The sequence below is a fragment of the Vulpes vulpes genome, chromosome 2 (assembly GCF_048418805.1).
Source record: "Vulpes vulpes isolate BD-2025 chromosome 2, VulVul3, whole genome shotgun sequence".
Lineage (NCBI taxonomy): Eukaryota > Metazoa > Chordata > Mammalia > Carnivora > Canidae > Vulpes > Vulpes vulpes.
Window position 1 is genome coordinate 102,949,757 of NC_132781.1, and position 19,651 is coordinate 102,969,407.

A 19,651-nucleotide genomic window follows, 5' to 3' on the forward strand; every position below is an offset into this window, starting at 1 on the left:
CCTCTGTCATGTGTGATTTTATTTGGGTCCTTTCCCTTTTCTTTTTGAGAACTATGGCTAGAGCCTTATCAATTTTATTAAATTTTTCAAAGAACCAGCTACTGTTGATCTGTTCTATTTTTATTTGTGTTTAGTTTCTATATCATTTATTTCCACTCTAATGTTTTTTTAAAGATTTATTTATTGGGGCGGGGGGGAGGGGCAAAGGAAAAGGGAGAGAGAGAATCCTCCAGTAGACTGAGGTTGGAGGCTGAAGCAGGCCTCAATCCCAGGACCCTGAGAACGTGACCTTAGCCAAAATCAAAGAGTTGGCCAGTTAACCAACTCAGCCACCCAGGACCCCTATTTTTCCTCTAATTTTTATCATCTCCTTCCTTCTGCTGGCTTTAGATTTCATTTGTTGTTCTTTTTTCTAGCTTCTTTAGGTGTAAGGTCAGGTTGTGTTGAGATTTTGTTTTTGCTTCTTGAGGTAGGCCTGTATTGCTATATATACTTCCCTCTTAGAGTCACTTTGGCTGCATCTCAAAGGTTTTGGACAATTGTGTTTTCATTTTCATTTGTTTCCATGTATTTTGAAATTTCTTCATTTATTTTCTGGTTGGCCCACACATTGATAGTACGATGTAATTTCACCTCCATGTATTTGTGGTCTTTTCAGACGGTTTTTTGTAGTCCACTTCTAGTTTCATAGTATTGTGGTCAGGAACGGTGCATGGTAGGACTTCAATCTTTGTACTTCCTAAGGCCTGTTTTCTGGCCTAATGTATGATCTAGTCCAGAGAATATTCCAGATCTGTATTCTAATTTCATTTATTGCACTCTTCATCTCAGATTCTTTTTTAACTCTTCTATCTCTGTTGTAAGGGTCTCACTGATGTCTTCCATTCTTTACTCAAGTCCACTGAACATCCTTATGGTCACTGCTTTAAATCCTCCACCAGGCACGTTATTTCTCTCTCTCTCTCACTTAGATCTCTGGCCCTGTGGCATTATCCTGTTCTTTCATTTGAGATAAATTCCTCTGTCTTCTCATTTTGTCTAGGTCTCTGACAGTTTCTCTGGGTTAGAAAAGCCAGTTATGTCACTTGTTCCTGAAAGTAATGGACCACTGAAAATGGTCCCGTAGTGCCCAGGGCCTGGTGCTTCAGGGACGGTCTCCAGGGTGTGCGGCATGCACTCTGCTACTGGGTTCTGGCTCCTCTATCCCTCAGGCCAGTCATCTGAGAGATAGGCTCTCAGTATCTGCTGCGGGCAGTGTTTGGTACTTGGCCTGAATCTAGCAGGTTTTAACTAGCTTGCGAAATGAGACCTGTCACACTCCACTAGAACTGAGACCCTGCAAAACTCTGGTCGGGACACATGGTGTCCGCAGGGGTTTGTACTGGTCTTCTGGGGGAAGGGCTTGCTGTGCTGGAACTGAGGCAAGCATGACTGAAAAGGGCAGTTCCCCTGGAGTGCAAACGGGTTGGTGGCTGGTGTAAGCAAGTTAGGCAGCTGGTGTCAGAGTGGCACTGATTCCCACAGGTGGCTCTGTGTTTGTGCACAGGGCCAGGGGAGGGAAATGGCACCGGCCAGCTGGTTCCATGCTGTGTGCCTCTCTCCAAGTATAGTGCCCTACAGATTCTACCGCAGCCAAGCCCAATAACCTTTAAAATTCCAGGCTTTAAGCCCCCCGTAGTTGCAAGAACTCAGGAATTCAGCCACTCTCCTTTTCCAAGCCAGTGGCTATGTGCATTCCCAGGTATTCTTCTCTCCTGCCCTTCGCTGGGACCACTACTCCCTCCCATCTGCTGCAGATAGGATCTCTTTCTCTTCTAAACTATGTCTCTGTACTTCCGACTTTCTTTGAAGTGGCCTCTTCTCTCTCTTTAATTGTGACCTTTGTTCTGTCAGTATTCAGGTAGATTTCTGGGGTATATAGGATGAGTTGATAGGTATCTAGTTGTATTAGTGGGACGAGGTGAGTCTAGGCTCCTCCTACCCTGCCACCATCTTCCTTTCTCTAAGACATTTTTCTAAAGAATCCCTTCAATTACAAATTATTAAAACTAGGCAAGAACTCCTCTTTTAAATTTCCCCTCAAGTTAGGAGAGAAAAACGACTGGCAAGCAGAGAGACATGTGATTTGAAGTATAACAGCTGAACAACTAGTAAAAGTTTAATAAGCAAAACGGAACCTTTTATCTGAATTCAATTAACTGCAATTCTGAAAGAAAGAGGCAGCATCGAGTGCTTTTAAATCAAGAATCTTCATTCTCCCTTCATCAGTGATGAAATAAGGAGAACGTTATGGAATAATTTCTAATCTTTTCATTAGCAAAACAAATGTATTGTCCTTTGGCACACTTAAATTAAATATAATTTCTCCTTTATCTTACTGAAAGCTTATTTTTCAGGGGAGGTAAGTAAGACTATCTCATCTTTATATCGTACTAGAATGCTTCTCCATATCATACAGGTTCACTTTTAAATTTTTTTGTGATTCAAACTGCTTGCCTACTATTTGTCTCTGATAATTTGATTATTTTAAAATTTTTTTAATTTATTCATTCATGAGACACACACACAGAGAGAGACAGAGGCAGAGACACAGGCAGCGAGAGAAGCAGGCTCCATGAAAGGAGCTTGATGTGGGACTCAATCCTGGGTCTCCAGGATCACACCCTGGCCTGAAGGCAGTGCTAAAACACTGAGGCACCCGGGCTTCCCTGATAATTCAATTAAATGCAACAGGATATTTTACAGGTGTATTCTTGACATAATGTAATGAAATGTTTATTCCATTAATTATGTATTGACCTATCCAAGTACAGCTATGCACATCTTTCTATTTCAGTAAAAGAAGATGGATACAGGCAACTCTGTTTTCCAAGAATGTACGATCTGTGCCAAGAACGGGATCGGCGCCAGTCTTGTATGCACAAGAACCAGGTCAAAAGAGTATCTAATTGTGAACTTTAAGATGATGGATTAGGAAGACTGCCAAACAGAAAGGCTGATAACCCAGAGTTATTCCTTTATATCCTAGATGGTGAAATCTATGGGTGAGTCTATGCATTATAACAAGTTAATATAACACAACGAAGTACATAGTAGACAGTGGATCCTACAACCAAGATTTGACGGAAATGGATGCGGGAGGCACTGAGTGAGAAACTACAGGTATTACTGGAGAAGAGAAACGGGACTCTATCTTTTTGAGCCTGGCTTCTCATTGTGTCAGGTAGTCAGCAAGGCGTAAGCTGGCAAAAGGCTCCTTCAAAAAGTATAAGTCTCTACAGGAGTAAAGTTAGGTTCTACTACATTGACTTATTACATAATTGTAATATAAATGAGTGGTAATTTGCAAGAGGACTAGGAAAGAATTCTCATAAAATCTGATTTGGTAGTGGCGTAAGGATAGTCATATAGGTCAATGTATTAGAATTGAGGATCTAAAAACAAACTCTCAAATTATGGTGGATTGATTTTCAACAAGGGTGTCGAGACACTCAAATGGAATAAGAATAGTCTTTTTAACAAATGGTACTGAGACAAATGGATATCCACGCACAAAGTAATAAAATTAGACCTCTACCTCACAACGTATGTACAAACTTAACATGAAATATTAAGAGCTAAAATTATAAAACTCATAGAAAAAAACAGGTGTGTATGTTGGTGATTGCATTTGGCAACAGTTTCTTAAATATGGCATCAAAAGACAGAAACAGATTAAGGATTTCATCAAAATCTAAAAAAATAAAAGCTTCTATGCTTCAAATGTAACCATCAGGAAAAAGTGAAAAGGCAAGGTGATGAATAAAATATTTGAAAATCATATCCCTGATAAGGGGGCTGTAGTTAGGATATAGATAGAAGTCTTACAATAATGAAAAGATAGTCCAATATGAAAATGGGCAAAAGAAATGATTAGTTCTTTAAGCAAGATATGGAATTGAATAATGACCACATATAAAGGTTAGATGCTCAACATCACTAGTTCTAAGAAATATGCAAATTAAAACCACAAGACAGATGGAACTCAACAAGTGTATTATGCTAAGTGAAATAAGTCAGAGAAAGACAAATACCATATGATTTCACTCCTATGTGGAATTAAGAAAAAAAACAACAACAGATGAACATAGGGGAAGGTGGAAAAAAAGGAGAGAAAGAGAGGGAAACCATAAGAGACTATCAACCATAGAGAATAAACTAAGCGTGGCTGTCGAGGTGGGCAGGGGGGGCTAGATGAGTGATGGGTATTAAGGAAGGCACTTGTACTGATGAGAACTGGGTATTTAAGTGAGGAATCACTAAATTCTACTCCTGACACCAATATTACATGATATGTCAACTAACGAGAATTCAAATAAAAATTGGAAACAAATGAAAATACCCCTACAACGTGTCATTTTACACCCAATAGGATAGCTATAACAAAAACAACAGATAATGACAAACATTGACAAGAATCAGGGAAAATGAGAATCCTCAAACACTGGTGACATAAATGTAAAATGGTGCAGCCAGTTTGGAAAATAGTCTGGCAGTTCCTCAAAAGGTTTAAATAAAAAATGTTTAAACCAAAAAGGTCCTTTAACAAATGAACTAACAATTCCATTTATAAGTATATACCCAAGAGAAGTGAAATGTTCACACAAAAGCTTGTACATGCGTATTCACAACAGCATTATTAACAACAGCCAAAAAGTGTAACAGCTCAAACATCCACCAAATGATAAATACATAAATAAAATGTGGGCTGTCCGTACGGTGGGATAGTATTCAGAAATTAAAAAAAAAAAAAAAACAAAGTTCTGACACATGGCACAAAATAAATCTAAAAACATGCTGAACCAAAGAAGGCAGTCACAAAGGATCAAATATTTGGTGATTCCATTGAGATGACCTGTCCAAAATCAGCAGCAAATCGATAGAGACAGAGACTAGAATGGTGACTACCTATGGCTAAGAAGAATAGGGAGGGGGAAACTAGCCTGAGGTGACAGTTAAAGGGCATAGGGTTTATTTTTACGGTGACAAAATGTTCTAAAATGGATTGTGGTAGTCTTTGAATATGCATCGTATGTTCATTATATCTCAATAAAGTTATCACCAAAAATATATATCAAGTATGTAAGATTAGTAGGAAAATCTGTATTTTACTGCTCAAAGCACAGAGGGATTTATTTCCCAATGATTTTAGAGTCCCAAAACTAATTAAAAATTACCTTCTGTTTTAGCATATTAATCTGAATATCCGCGTCCGTTTGACTGGTTTTTAAATCTCCATAGAAAGGAAGCTCTCCATTTTCATATTTACTTAATAACATCCTTCCTGTCATGTTTAAGAGGTTCTTAAGCCTGCAGAAGGTATAGAATGAGTAAGTCAGGTCCTTTAAGAAGAAATATTTAATACTTATTTAAATAGATAATATGTTCTATCACATAAACAAATCTATAATTATGATATCTCATTTGTTCCAATCTCTCATTGTTTGAGAGAATACCAACTAAATTACATTGCTAAGTAAAAAAATATGGAAAAGATTTTTATGACACATATGGCAGTTAAAGAGTTAACAGGGTAACTATATTAAGAGTTCTTGTAAGTTATTATTAATATCTATTTTCAGCATGTGAATATAAAAATTAATCTATTATTAGGTAGTAGAGGCTAGTAATCCATGGTGAGGAAGAAAAGCATCCTCATCTATTAATGTTTTATAAAGACACAAAATTACATTTTGGTACCCACCTACCACAGTCTACAAGAAGGAAAGAAAATACAGACAAAAAACATCAAAGGAGATCATTCAAAACAGAAAGAGAAACAGGAAAGAAAAATATTTATAAAGTTTGAATTCAGAGGAAGAAGGAAGAGGCAGAGCTTTAGAAGAAAGGAAATCAGCAGAGAGAGAATGTATGATGATGGCCTATGAGACTGTTTTAAACAAAAATCTAATACCTTGGCTAGTACACTCTTAGGAAAGTGAAGGATGCCAAACAATGCAGAGAAACAAAGTTAAATGACAGAAAAGTTTTGGCGGATCAGAGCAACACTTAAATACTCAGCAAATAAGCAGAAAGGAAGCCAGGTGGGAGCTTCAGAGACATCGGAAAGACTTTTTTAAAAATCTGAGTAGTGAAATTGTTCATTTTATTCTTCATTAAGTCAGACATATATTTTTGTATGAATGATATATTTTATAGCTAGAAAATGCAGGAAGAAAATGTAAGCCACTTGAGTCAGAGATGGCAGAGCAAGAGGAGAACATAGTTTTGTCTGATCCCAGAAATTCAGCCAGAGAGTTTTCAAATCATTCTGAACACCTGTGAAATACCAGCGATCTAAGGAAAGAATTGCAGCATTTCTACAAATAGAAAAGTGACCACTTTCTGCAAGTCTTGGTTAACTTTCACCTTCAGAGTTACATTCTATTATTTCACCGTACTTAATTTTATTTCTATATACATGTAAGTCCTGCTTGTTTTTCCTTTGGGATATATTTCTCTAACAAACAGACCAAAATATACATAGGATATGGTATATTGCTCGGTTTTGTTCAACTGGGTGATAATATCCTTTTTTTTTTTTTTTTTTTATTCATGATGGTCACAGAGAGAGAGAGAGAGAGAGAGAGAGAGAGAGAGAGAGAGATAGGCAGAGACATAGGCAGAGGGAGAAGCAGGCTCCATGCACCGGGAGCTGGATGTGGGATTCGATCCCGGGTCTCCAGGATTGTGCCCTGGGCCAAAGGCAGGCTCTAAAGCACTGCGCCACTCACGGATCCCCGATAATATCCTTTTGATTTTGATTTTTAATTTCCATTTTTACACTTACATTCTAGAATTACCTTGTATTTAATTTTATTTTTGTATATATACAAGGTTTCCTCTTAATCATTTGGGGATGCAATTTCCTCTCAAACACACCAAAATACACATAGGATCCAGTGTACTGCTCTGGTCTCTTGATCTCTCTAATTCTATGATCTCCTTTGTTAACCTTGAAATTGGCTTTGGGTCTCTTCTGGTTTGTTTAGGATATATTTATCTGGGGTCATACTTGATATTTTTCTATTCTGTTCTCTCACTCATCTCTTCTTCTCTGGACAGAATGACAAGATGGAAAAACTCACCGCCACAAAGAGAATGAGAGGCAGTACTGACTGCCGGGAACCTAATCAGCATGGATAGAAGGAAGAGGCTGGAGCGAGAGTTCAGAATAATGACCATCAAGATAATAGCTGGGCTTAAAAGACACACAGAGGACACTAAAGAATGCCTTTCTGGAGAAATAAAACAACTGATATCTAATCAAGTTGAGATAAAAAAAAGGCTAATCCTAGTGAGATGCAATAAAAAATGAAGGTTCTAACTGCTAGGATAAATGAGGCTTCACAGAGAAGTAGTGATATAGAAGACAAAACAATGGAGAATAAAGAAGCTGAGGAAAAGCCAGAGAAACAACCACTGGACTATGACAAGAGAATTTGAGAGATGAGTCTTACCACACAGCAAAACAATGTTAGAATAATGGGGATCCCAGAAAAAGAGGGGAAGGAGGGGGCAGAAGGCATATTTGAGCAAATTATAGCAGAAATCTTCCCTCATCTGGGGAAAGAAACAGGCACTCAAGTGCCAGGAGACACAGAGAACCTTCCTAAAAATCAATAAAAAACAGGTCAATATCTCAACATATAATAGCAAAGCTTGCAACTTTCAGACACAAAGAGAAAATCCTGAAAGCAGCTTGGAACACGAGGCCCTGAACCAAGAAGGAGAGAAATATTCAACTGGCAGCAGATCTATCCAAAGAGACCTAGCAGGCCAGAGAGAGCTGACATGATATACCCAGGGTGCTCAATGAGAAGAATCTACAGCCAAGAATTTTATCCAGCAAGGCTCTCATTCAAAATACAAGGGGAGATAAAAAGCTTCCAGGACAAACAGAAACTAAAACAATTTGTGATCCCTAAAACAGCCCTGCCAGAAGTGGTAAAGGGGAACCTTTAAGCAAACAGCCCAAAAGTAACACAGACCAGAAAGGAACAGACACAGTACACCAAAACACGGACTTTACACGTAATACAATGGCACTACATCCATATCTTTCAATCATTACTCTGAATGTAAACAAGCCAAATGCCCCAACCAAAACACACAGGGTATCCCAGTGGATTAAAAAAAAAAAAAAAAAAAAAAGCAAGACCCATCGATATCCTATGTGTAAGAGACTCATTTTAGACACAAAGACAACCCCAGATTGAAGGTGAGGGGGTGGAAAACCATTTTATCATATTAAAGGACATTAAAAAAAAAAAACTGTGGAGTGGCAATCCTGATATCAGACAAGTTGTATTTTATTTACTTTTTTAAATTTTTATTTATTTATGACAGTCACAGAGAGAGAAAGAGAGAGAGGCAGAGACATAGGCAGAGGGAGAAGCAGGCTCCATGCATCAGGAGCCCAATGTGGGACTCGATCCCAGGTCTCCAGGATTGCGCCCTGGGCCAAAGGCAGGCGCCAAACCGCTGCGCCACTCAGGGATCCCGACAACTTGTATTTTAAACCAAAGACTGCATTAAGAGATGAAGAAAGACACTATGCCATAATTAAAGGGTCTATCCAAAGAGAAAATTGAACAATTTTAAGTTTTAATGCCTCTAAAGTAGGAGCAGCCAACTATATAAACCAGTTTTCTGTTAAGATTTCATTTATGTATGTATTTATGTATGTATGTATGTATTTATTTATTTATTTGACACAGAGAGAGAACAGAAGCAGACTCCCCACTGAACAGGGAGCCTGATGAGGGCTTGATCCCAGGACCCTGAGAACATGACCTGACCAAAGGCAAGGGCTTAACCGACTGAGCCACCCAGGCCTCCCTTAGGAACCAATTCATATCAAAATTAAAGGAACACATTGATAGTCATACAATAATAGTAGGCACTTTAACACACCACTCACTTTAATGGCCAGATCACCTAAGCAGAAGATCCACAAGGGCACAAGGGCTTTGAATGACACACTGCACAAAATGGACTTCACAGATAACTTCAGAGCATTCCATCCTACAGCAACAGAATACACATTCTTCTCGGGTGCACATGGAACATGTTCCACACTAGATCACGTACTGGGTCATCAATGAGGTCTCAACTGATACCAAAAGATTGGGATCATTCCCTGCATACCTTCAGACCACAATGCTTTGAAACTGGAACTTAATCACAAGAGGAAATTTGGAAAGAATTCAAATACACGGAGGTTAAAGAATCAAGCCAGGGAATAAAAGCACAGTTTGAAAAACCTCATAGAAATGAATGAAAATGGAAACACAACTGCTCAAAACATCTGGGATGTAGCAAAGGCCATCCTAAGAAGGAAGTATATAGCAATACAAGTCTTTCTCAAGAAACGAGAAAGGTCCTACGTACACAAGCTTACCTTACACCTAAAGGAGCTGGAAAAGAACAGAAGATTAAAACCTAAAACCAGCAGGAGAAGGGAATTCATAAGGATCAGAGCAGAAATCAATGAAATAGAAACCAAAGGAAGAGTAGAACACATCAATGAAATCAGGAGCTGGTTCTTTGACAGAATAAGATCAATAAACCCCTGGCCAGACATATCAAAAAGAGAACGGACCCAAAGAAATAAGATCGTGAATGAAAGAAGACAGATCACGACCAGCACCAGAGAAATACAGACAACTCTAAGAACATATTCTGAGCAACTATATGCCAACAAACTAAGCAATCTGGAAGAAATGGATCCCTTCCTATCAAAACTGAAACAGGAAGACACAGGAAACCTGAACAGACCCATAACCAGCAAGGAAATGGGAGCAGTCATCAAATATCTGCCAACAAACAAGACTCCAGGACCACGTGGCTTCCCAGGAGAATTCTACCACACATTCCAGGAAGAATTAATCTATTCTTCGGAGCTGTTTATAAAAATTAGTAATGGAAGGGAAACCTTCCAGCGTTCTCTGTGAGGCCAGCATTACTCTGATCGCAAAACCAGACCAAGACCCCACCCAAAAGGAGAATTACACTCCCATATCCCTGATGAACACGGATGCCAAAATTCTCACCAAGACACTGGCTGGGAGGATTCAACAGTTAAAGGATTATTCACCATGGCCAAGTGGGTTTTATGCCTGGGCTGCAAGGGTGATTCGACATCCACAGATGAACCAATGTGATACACTACAGTAATAAAAGAAAGGATAAGAACCATAGGATCCTCTCAACAGATGCAGAAAAAGCAGTTGACAAAGTGCAGCACCCTTTCCGGATCAATACTCTTTGCAGTGCAGGGAGGGGGGGGGGCATATCTCAATATCATAAAAGCCATCTACGAAAAGCCCACACCCGATGCCATTCTTAATGGGGAAAAACTGAGAGCTTTGCCACTAAGGTCAGGAACACGACAGGGAGGTCCACTCTCTGGACAACCAGTGTTGTTCGACATAGCCTCAGCAATTAGACAACAAAAAGAAATAATAAGGCGTCTGAATCAGAAAAGAACTCAAACTCTCACTTTTCTCAGAGGACATGATATCCTATGTGGAAAACCCAAAAGATGCCACCCCAACATTGCTAGGACCCTTTCCTGAATTCAGCAAAGCAGCAGGATAGGAAATCCATGCACAGAAATCAGTTGCATTTCTATACACTAACAATGAGATGGAAGAAAGAGAAAATGAGGAGTCGATTCCATTTACCATTGCACTAAACACCATAAGATACCTCGTAATAAACCCACCCAAAGAGACAAGGATCTGTACTCTGAAGACGACAGGACATTCTGGAAAGAAATTGAGAAAGACATAAAGAACTGAAATCATTCCATGTTCATGGATTGGAAGAACAAATATTGTTAAAATGTCTATGCAAGCTCGAGCAATCTCTACATTCAATGCAATCTCTATCAAAATACTGCTAACTTCTTTTCTTTCTTTTTCAAGATTTTTTTAATTTATTTATTCATTAGACACACACACACACACACACACACACACACACACACACGCAGAGGCAGAGACACAGGTAGAGGGAGAAGCAGGCCCCATGCAGGGAGCCCAACGTGGCACTTGATCCCGGGTCTCCCGGATCACATCCTGGATTGAAGGCAGAGTTATACCGCTGAGCCACCTGGGCTGCCCCCAACTTCTTTGCATACAGCTGGAGTAAATAATACTAAAATTTGTTTGGAACCTTAGAGGGCCCTGAATAGCCAAAGGTATGTTGAAAAACGTAGCCAAAGCTGGTGACATTAGAAGCCAGTCTTCAAACTCTATTGCAAAGCTGTGATCAACAGGACAGTATGGTCCTGGCACAAAAGCAGACATGTCAATCAATGGCCCAGAAGAGAAAATCCAGAAGTAGACCCTCAACTCTATGGTCAACTCCTCTTCAACAATACTGGAAAGAAAATCCAATGGAGACAAAGTGGTCTCTTCAACAAATGGTGTGGGAAAATCAGACCACCACATGTAGAAGAGTAAAACTGGACCATTTTCTTACACCATACACAAAAATAGACTCAAAATGGATGAAACACCCAAATGTGAGATAGGAATCCATCAAAATCCTAGAGGACAACACAGCCAGCAACCTCTGTGACCTTGGCTGCAGCAACTTCTTGCTAGACATGTCACCAGATGCCAAAATGACCTACTGGGACTTCATCAAGATAAAAAGCTTTTACACAGCAAGGGAACAGTTGACAAAACCAAAAGACAACTGACAGAATGGGAGAAGGTGTTTGCAAATGCCTTATCAGATAAAAGGCTGGTATGCAAAGTCTATAAAGAGCTAATTCAAAGTCAACACCCAAAGAAAGATAACCCAATGAAGAAATGGGCAGAAGAAATGAAAGGACATGTCTCCAAAGAAGACATACATATGGCCAACAGACACATGAAAACATGCTCACCATCAGCTGGCACCAGAGAAATACAAATCAAAACCACGGTGAGTTTCCCCCTCACGCCTTTCATAATGGCCAAAATTAGCAAGTCTGGAAATGACAGATGTTGGCGGGAATGCAGAGAAAGGGGGATCCTCTTATGATGTTGGTGGGAATACAACCTGGTGCAGCTACTCTGGAAATCAGTAGCAGAGGTTCCTCAAAGAGTTGAAAAAGGAGCTACCTATGCAAAACCCAGAAATTGCACTAGAAGGTATGAATCCCAAAGATCACTTTGGTCGGGATCCGAAGGGGCACCTGCACCCCCTGTTTATACCAGTAATATCCTCAATAGCCAACCTGAGAGGTATGGATGTTCTTTGAAAGAGGTATGCATAAAGAAGATGTGATGTAGATATAAATAAATAAGTAATCATATTTATTTATTAGACAGAGAGAGAGAGAGAGAGGGAGGGAGGTGAGAGAACAGAATATTACTCAGCCAATAAATAATGAAATCTTGGGACCCCTGAGTGGCTCAGTGGCTGAGAGTTGGCCTTTGGCTCAGGGCATGATCCCGGAATCCCGGGATTGAGTTCCACATCGGGCTCTCTGCATTGAGCCTGCTTCTCCTCCCTCTTGCCTACGTCTCTGCCTCTCTATCTCTCACTCTGTGTGTGTGTGTGTGTGTGTGTGTGTGTGTGTGCCTCTCATGAATAAATATATAACATTTATAAAAAAGAAAAATGAATTCTTGCCATTTGCAATGATGCGATGGAACCAGACGGGATAATGTTAAGCAAAATATGTCAATTGGAGAAAGAAAATTATCATACGGTTTCACTCATATGTGGAATTTAAGAAACAAAACAGAGTAGCATAGGGGAAGGGAAGGAAAAGTAAAACAAGATGAAATCAGAAAGGGACACAAACCATAAGTCACTCAATACTAGAAAACAAACTGTGGGTTGCTGGAGGGGAAGGGATTGGGCGGATGGGGTAACTGCCTGATGGAGATTAAGGAGGGCATGAGCACTGGGTGTTATATAAGACTGATGAATCACTGAACTCTACCTCTGAAACTAATATTACACTATAAGTTAATTTGAATTCAAATAAATAATATAAAATAAAAAGAAATACAAGTGAATCCAAGATAACTTTTGATGTTGTTATATAATGACACAGATAAGTTTTTAGAGATTAGGATATCTGCTCTAAGAAAAGAACACTATTAAAAGGAAAGATTACCTAAGAACAAAGATATCTTGCAGAAATAATTCACGGTGGACAATGAAAAGCGCAGTTGACAATATATGTCAAAGGCATTGTTGTTATTATTTAAGGAATCACGGAAGAGTAAATGTAGTATTTTGGCAAGAATTTCTATTTAGGTTTTTATAAACTACAATTACAGATAAATTAGTTAATTAATGGTTAAAGTGATGAAATATTAGTCTTACCCAGTATTCTCTTTTTGTAATTCCTCATTTTTCTTCACTTCTTGATCCAACCTGAACTGCAAAGGCTGTTTTAACTCCATACATTTCTTTAGGTTTTCCTTTTCATCACCACACTTTGGAAACAATTTTTTAAGAACATTAGTTTCAAAAATCAAGAGACTCCTTCTTCTTTTATAAAATGCTATTTCTCATGAATCCATGGGTAATATGTGTTTAGACAGGTTTATAAAATACATATAAAATGTAGGTTATGAACCAAATGTCAATGAAAAGAAATCTCAAAAATAAGGATGTTTGTTAAAACAGCTTCACCTGAGTTTATATTTTCATCATTTTTGTTTCTAGAATTTAAATTGCCAAAATTTACTTGGGAAATACAGACAGAGGTTTTTAATCCACATTAATGAAAAAATCTTTAACGTGGCTATACTTACATTTGAGTTTCTAGAGATGTCCTAGAAGCAGTTTCACCAATATCTTAAGATACTCTGGGTTTTGTGAGATCACAGCTTATTAAGATACAGTCTCTGAAAAATTCCCATACTGTCCCCATTATAATTTTGATGATTATCTGACTTTGGGATGAGATACTCTTTTTCTCTGCAAGCATTTCAAACATTTCTCTGCAAGATTTCAATTTCTTCTTTTCTATTGACCACTTTTCTCTCTAAATAAAATTCAAGCCTTCCCACTATTCTATCAAAACGTTTCCTTACTCTTGCAGCATTTTCGATCATCTTGCTTTTCCCCTTTCACTGGACTCGAACATTCTTTCATGTGTCATCTCAGGCACAGATTCATCTTTTCATCGCGTCTTCTACACTAAAATCTGACTTTCAATCCTGGAATTCCACTGAAAATTTTTGACAATCATCAAGGATCTGTTTTTGCAAGTCCTGATCCTGCTTTACTTCTCAGCAGCAGCTGAAAACAATGCCACATCTTCCCTCTGCTCCTCTAATCCCATTTCATTTATAAATGACAGCAAACGCTGACATTCAGTCCTTGGACCCTTGCTATTCCTCTTTTTCACATCCTCTCAGAGTTCTCCAAATCAGAAAAAACCAGCATCCGATTGAACACTTTGTCTGGTCGGATTAAATGCTTTCAGGTTTACACTTAACTGCTTAAAATACATTTAGAATACAGCTTTGTTATGTCAATGTGTTTCAATCAGAAATTACTGCTATGGTATAAAGTACTTAATTTTATCCTAAAAACTGTTAAGATATTCTCAAATTTAGGCAAGGACAGGTACCATACACATAAAATATTTTCCCTCTTAGATACATTTGTACATAGGAAGACAGAATCATTGCTCATGAAAAAAAAATAAAAACAATGTAAAATAAAGGACTAAACTGGTCTGCACAGACTAGATAATACGGGTGAAGAAAGTAAGTTCACAGGGGAGTTAGAATAATCAGAAAAGCCTCATGGAGAATGAGAGACAATGAGCCAGGACTCAATAGTGTACGATTAGGCAAGAGGAAGGGAAACTAAAAAGACAGAGGGTAGAATGAGTAAAAAAAAAAAAAGGGTGAGAGATGGTAAAATCACCCCAATTAACTTAAAGGATAAAACCTGATGGCAGAGAAATACAAACAGATGCCAGACAACAACTAAATCAATGTTCACAGCAGCATTATTAATGGCCACAAAGTGGAAATAACCCAAAGGTGCATTAAATGATGAATGAACAAGGGCGTTAGCCCACAATGGAGGACTGTCTAACCAGAAAAAGAAATGAAGCACTGACATATGCTAGAACACAGGCGAACCCTGAAAACAGGAAGTGAAAGAAGCGAGTCACAAAGGACCACACATGGTGTGACTCCCTTTATGTGAAACATTCACAATAGGCAACTCTATGGAGACAAGAAGTAGACTTCTGGTTGCCGGAGGTCAAGGGCAACAGCTGAGGGTTTTTTTCAGGGTGATGAAAATGTTCTGATGGCAGTGATAGTTGCAAAACCCTATAAATATACTCAGCGACAACAACACATGTTAAATGGGTCAACTGTATGGTAGGTGTATTTATAGCTCAATAAAGCTTTTAAAAAGAGTCAATGGCAGGACCCAGATAATTTTCTTAATTCTCACTTTTGGCTGTATATACATCATCTGAGTATTTCCATGCATTTTTAATATATAAATATTAAAAATATAAATATTTTCTAATACTTATAAATAAATATATTAAAAATAAATACATAAAAGGAAAAGAAAATGAAGGAAATGCCTCAGTTCCACTAGTCGTAACCTTTCTTTACAAGTTTTCCTGAAATCAGTACAGAGTGTATATCCATCAATAAAAGTGAAGATGAGAAGTGACATTGTCTTTCAGACATTGTTCAGACAATGTCTGAAACATTCCATTAAACCTTATCTTCTGATTTTATCTAGCTCGCCTCATCATGGTAATAGAGATTTCACTAGAGAACATTGTTTTTAGGGCATCTGGGTAGCTCAGTTGGTTTAGGCATCCAACTCATGATTTCAGCTCAGGTCATGATCTCATTGGTGGTGGGTTTAAGCTGGCATGGGGCTCTGTACTCAGCAGGGAATCTCCTGGAGATTCTTTCTCTCTCCCTGTGCCCCTCCCCCTACTCATGAGTGTGCATGGACATGCATTCTCTCTCTCTCTCTCTCTCTCTCTCAAATAAATAAATAAATGATTAAAAAAAGTGTATAGCAGGAAAAAAAAAGTCGTTCAATTTCTGTGAATGGGTAAATGGTATAAGAAAAAAACATATCACACAGAGAGCAGAATGAAAAGTCAGAATTTAATAAAAAAAAAAGTGCATGGTGAAGACACTAAAATTATGCTAAACTGAAACGAAAATACAAAAGAAAGTGGCCCATGGAAACTAGCATCCTAAAACCCTTTATATTATTTAACCAGCTACAGATGAACTGTTGACATGTTATATGTAATACATACCTGACTTTCGATTTGATCCAATGTTTTTAAATCCTGTACTTCATCTTCTAAATTAATACGATAATGTGATAACTCCGGTGAAGCCTGTGACATAGATTGCTTTTTTAAAGCATCAGCCAGTTCTTGTTGAAGTTCTCTCATAACTACCTAATAAGACCTCCTGTTACTGATTTTAGAAATCATCCTATTATTATGTTAATAATATATAATTCTAATGTATGTACTTTATCACCACATACATCAACTCACCTTTTATTCCTAGAGTGTACACACTGCTGTTAAGTGAATTCAGTTAAAGACACAAAAAGTGTCATCCTCCTGCCTAGTCAGTATTATGTTACATAGATAATTATTTCAGCCCCACTCTCCATTCCTTGTTGATGAATTTGCAAAGCTTCCTAGCCTTCTGAAGTCTCAAAAAGAAATGGGTATTATATAGGTGAGGCTAGCAGTGGTAAATCCTACATTAATGAAATGTTTTCTCTCTTTTTTATTAGAGGCTAAAATTAACTTCCGAGCTCTTCACATACTCAATCCTCTGCTCAAATCCTTCCAATAGGTTACCATCTCAGAACAAAAGTGAAGTCATACTAATGGCCCTCAAGCCCCCTACATAACCTGGCTTCTGCCTCCCTCCTGGCCTCAGCTCCTAGAGCTCCCTCCCCTGTTCATGCTCACTCCACTCCTGCTATACAAGAATCCTGCCATCCCTCCCTCAGTAGCCTGAAAATAGAGATCCAGTGCCAAATTAATAAATCACAAAGATACAATTCTATTGGAAAATTTTAAGCCCAAATGGTAGTTACTTGAGTTTTGAAATGAGCAAATTATTTGAAAAATGCTTAAATTATAAACCGTAGTGGGAAGATGAAATCAAATACAGCTTTGCTAAGTCACCAGTTATCCCAAATTATGATTTAGTGAAAAGTAGATGCCTTCAAAGAGTTCAAAGGTCACAAGAATAAATGATTTGAGACTAAACATTTAAATTTACATAAATAAAAATAAAAGTATGCTAACTGAAAATGCTTAAAAAGCTATCAAAGAAAAGTACTGAGATACAGCACCTACACTTCAGTTCATGTGACAAATCTGGAGTTAGTTGTCAAGTTAATCCACTTATTTGAACCTCAAGGTCAAAACACTCAGGTATGAGCATTTCCACTTACCTGTTCATAATGGTATTAAAACGTGGTGACAAGAATTAAAACTATTTTAGTAGTACTAACAATAAATTATTAAGATCAGACTCCTTTCTTTAACAATGTATAACTTAACCTCTTGAGGTTTCTCATAGATGACGCACATTTTTATTCAAATTAAAGCACCTTTCAGGTCTAATTTTTATTTGCTGGTTACAAGTTATGCTGACTCACAGGTCTATATTTTTTTATATTCATCTAGATTCAAAACTGACCCATAATCATTCAGGTCGTGATCTCAGGGTAATGAAGTGGAGCTCTGCACTGGGCATAGAACCCACTTTGGATTCTCTCTCCCTCTCCATCTGCCCCACTCCCATTTAAGTGCAGGTGCACTATTTCTCTCCAAAAAAAAAAAAAAATAGTACTAATAAGCCATAACCAAACATTACTTTGAATTTTCTAACAGGAAGCTTGAAAACTATTTGTCTTTCTGAATACTTACTTCTCTTTCTTCTTTCTCCTTTTCATACATAAATACTCTTTCCATTAAATGTTTACATTCATTGATTAACTCCTTATTTCTTTCTTGCAGTATACGACTTCGTTTTTCACTTTCAGCTTGAAGATTTCTTACAATAAGCTGAACCTGGTCTTCGAGATCAGTTCTAGTCTTTTCTTTACACTCCACTCTGCTGTAGGCATCATCTAGTTGCTCTCGGAGCAACATATTTTCACTTTGTAGTTGAGATAATTTGCCTTCTAAGGATTCGTGCTTTCCAATGTATTCATTCACTTTGCCTTGTTCGTTTTGATATTTCTGCTCAATTTCCTTCTTCTGACCCTCTGTTTGTTTTGGGTTTCTTTGTACATGTTCTAAAGCCAAAGTCTTTTCTCTGAGAGCATCTCTTGTGTACTGGAGCTCAATTTCTAGGGCGTTGAGTTTACTTTCGGCTTCAGAAAGTTGCTGAGAAAGCACGTCATTGTTTTCTTTTAGGTTAGACATCTCAAAGTTCATTTTGGCCTGTAAATGAGACCACTCATCTTTGGCTCTCTGAAAAGCAAGTTCTAGGTCTCTTTTTGATGCCTGACTTTGATCGTGATCCTGTATAGCTGTAGCGAGTCTAGCTCGGTATGACTGAAGTTTTGCTTCCAGTCTTTCTCTGTTTAGCTTTTCATCCTGCAGTTTAGAGGTCAGCATGTTATTTTCAGTTGTCACAACATTCAGCTGCCCACTAGATTGGAATACTGTATTTGTTAATGTTACCTCATTCAGTTTTATGGAGTCATTCTTTTCTTTTTTAATTTCAGTGTCTTCACGATACCTCTTTTCCTTTTCCTGTTTCTGATTCCTGATTGTGTCTATTTCCACTCTTAGCGTGGCAATTTCATCTTGCAACGTGCGGTTTTCAAGTAACAGACCTTTTTCTTTTTCATGAGGAGGAGAAACCTAAGTAAAACAAGAGTCTTTTAGCTGGAACTCAATAAAATGACATTATCATGATTTTCTCTGAAATCAAAGAATATCCTATGTTTATACAAGGAATAGGTTGCAGTTAAGTGGATATCCAACTGGAAAAACACAAAGTTGGATCCAAGCCTCAAACTTTTATACAAGCATAAATTCCCCAAAGTTCAAAAGTTTAATTGAAAGCAATGAATGCATGAAAGGAAAAAGAAATCATGACAAAATCCTAAGAATCTCAGAATTGGAAAGGTCTTTCTCTGGTTTACAACAAACGCAGAAGGCTTGAAAGAAAAGACTAATACATCTGACTACACTAAAATTGAGTTTATAAGTCTCATGTCTAACACAGTCCACAGGAAAACCCTTAGCTCTGCATATATTTGGACAGATTCAATTTCCTAACCTCACTTTGTTCTGAGAATATTCCATATGTATTCTACTTTTCTAACATTTGTATACTCAGTTATAAGAATTTTATCTACTGATAACTAATAAATCTAGGCATTGTACTACAAACATGTCTGCATACATTAATTATCTCTTTTAGTTATCACAATTCCAGAATGAAGAGGTTAAAAATACTAAGTGAGCTGCAGGACATTCCCCAGGTCTTTGTACCCACTACCACTGTTCTGGCACCAAACTGCAGCTACTTCTCTAGCCTGAATCTTAAATACAAAAGAAGCCTTGTATTTCGGGAGTGGCTGGGTGGCTCAGTCA

General features: G+C 38.0%; 1 protein-coding gene across 2 annotated transcripts in view; it reads right to left on the reverse strand.

Moving 5' to 3' along the window:
* LOC140595956 (uncharacterized) overlaps positions 1-19,651 on the reverse strand; it is a 180,106-nt gene that overhangs the window by 21,359 nt on the left and 139,096 nt on the right. For both annotated transcript variants that reach the window (XM_072742400.1, XM_072742394.1), the window contains 5 exons: positions 18,731-18,913; positions 17,969-18,643; positions 16,322-16,405; positions 13,378-13,490; positions 5,217-5,349 (listed from right to left, as the gene is read on the reverse strand). In XM_072742400.1, the coding sequence (XP_072598501.1) occupies positions 5,217-5,349; positions 13,378-13,490; positions 16,322-16,405; positions 17,969-18,643; positions 18,731-18,913 (1,188 nt within the window). The remainder of the gene's footprint in view (positions 1-5,216; positions 5,350-13,377; positions 13,491-16,321; positions 16,406-17,968; positions 18,644-18,730; positions 18,914-19,651) is intronic.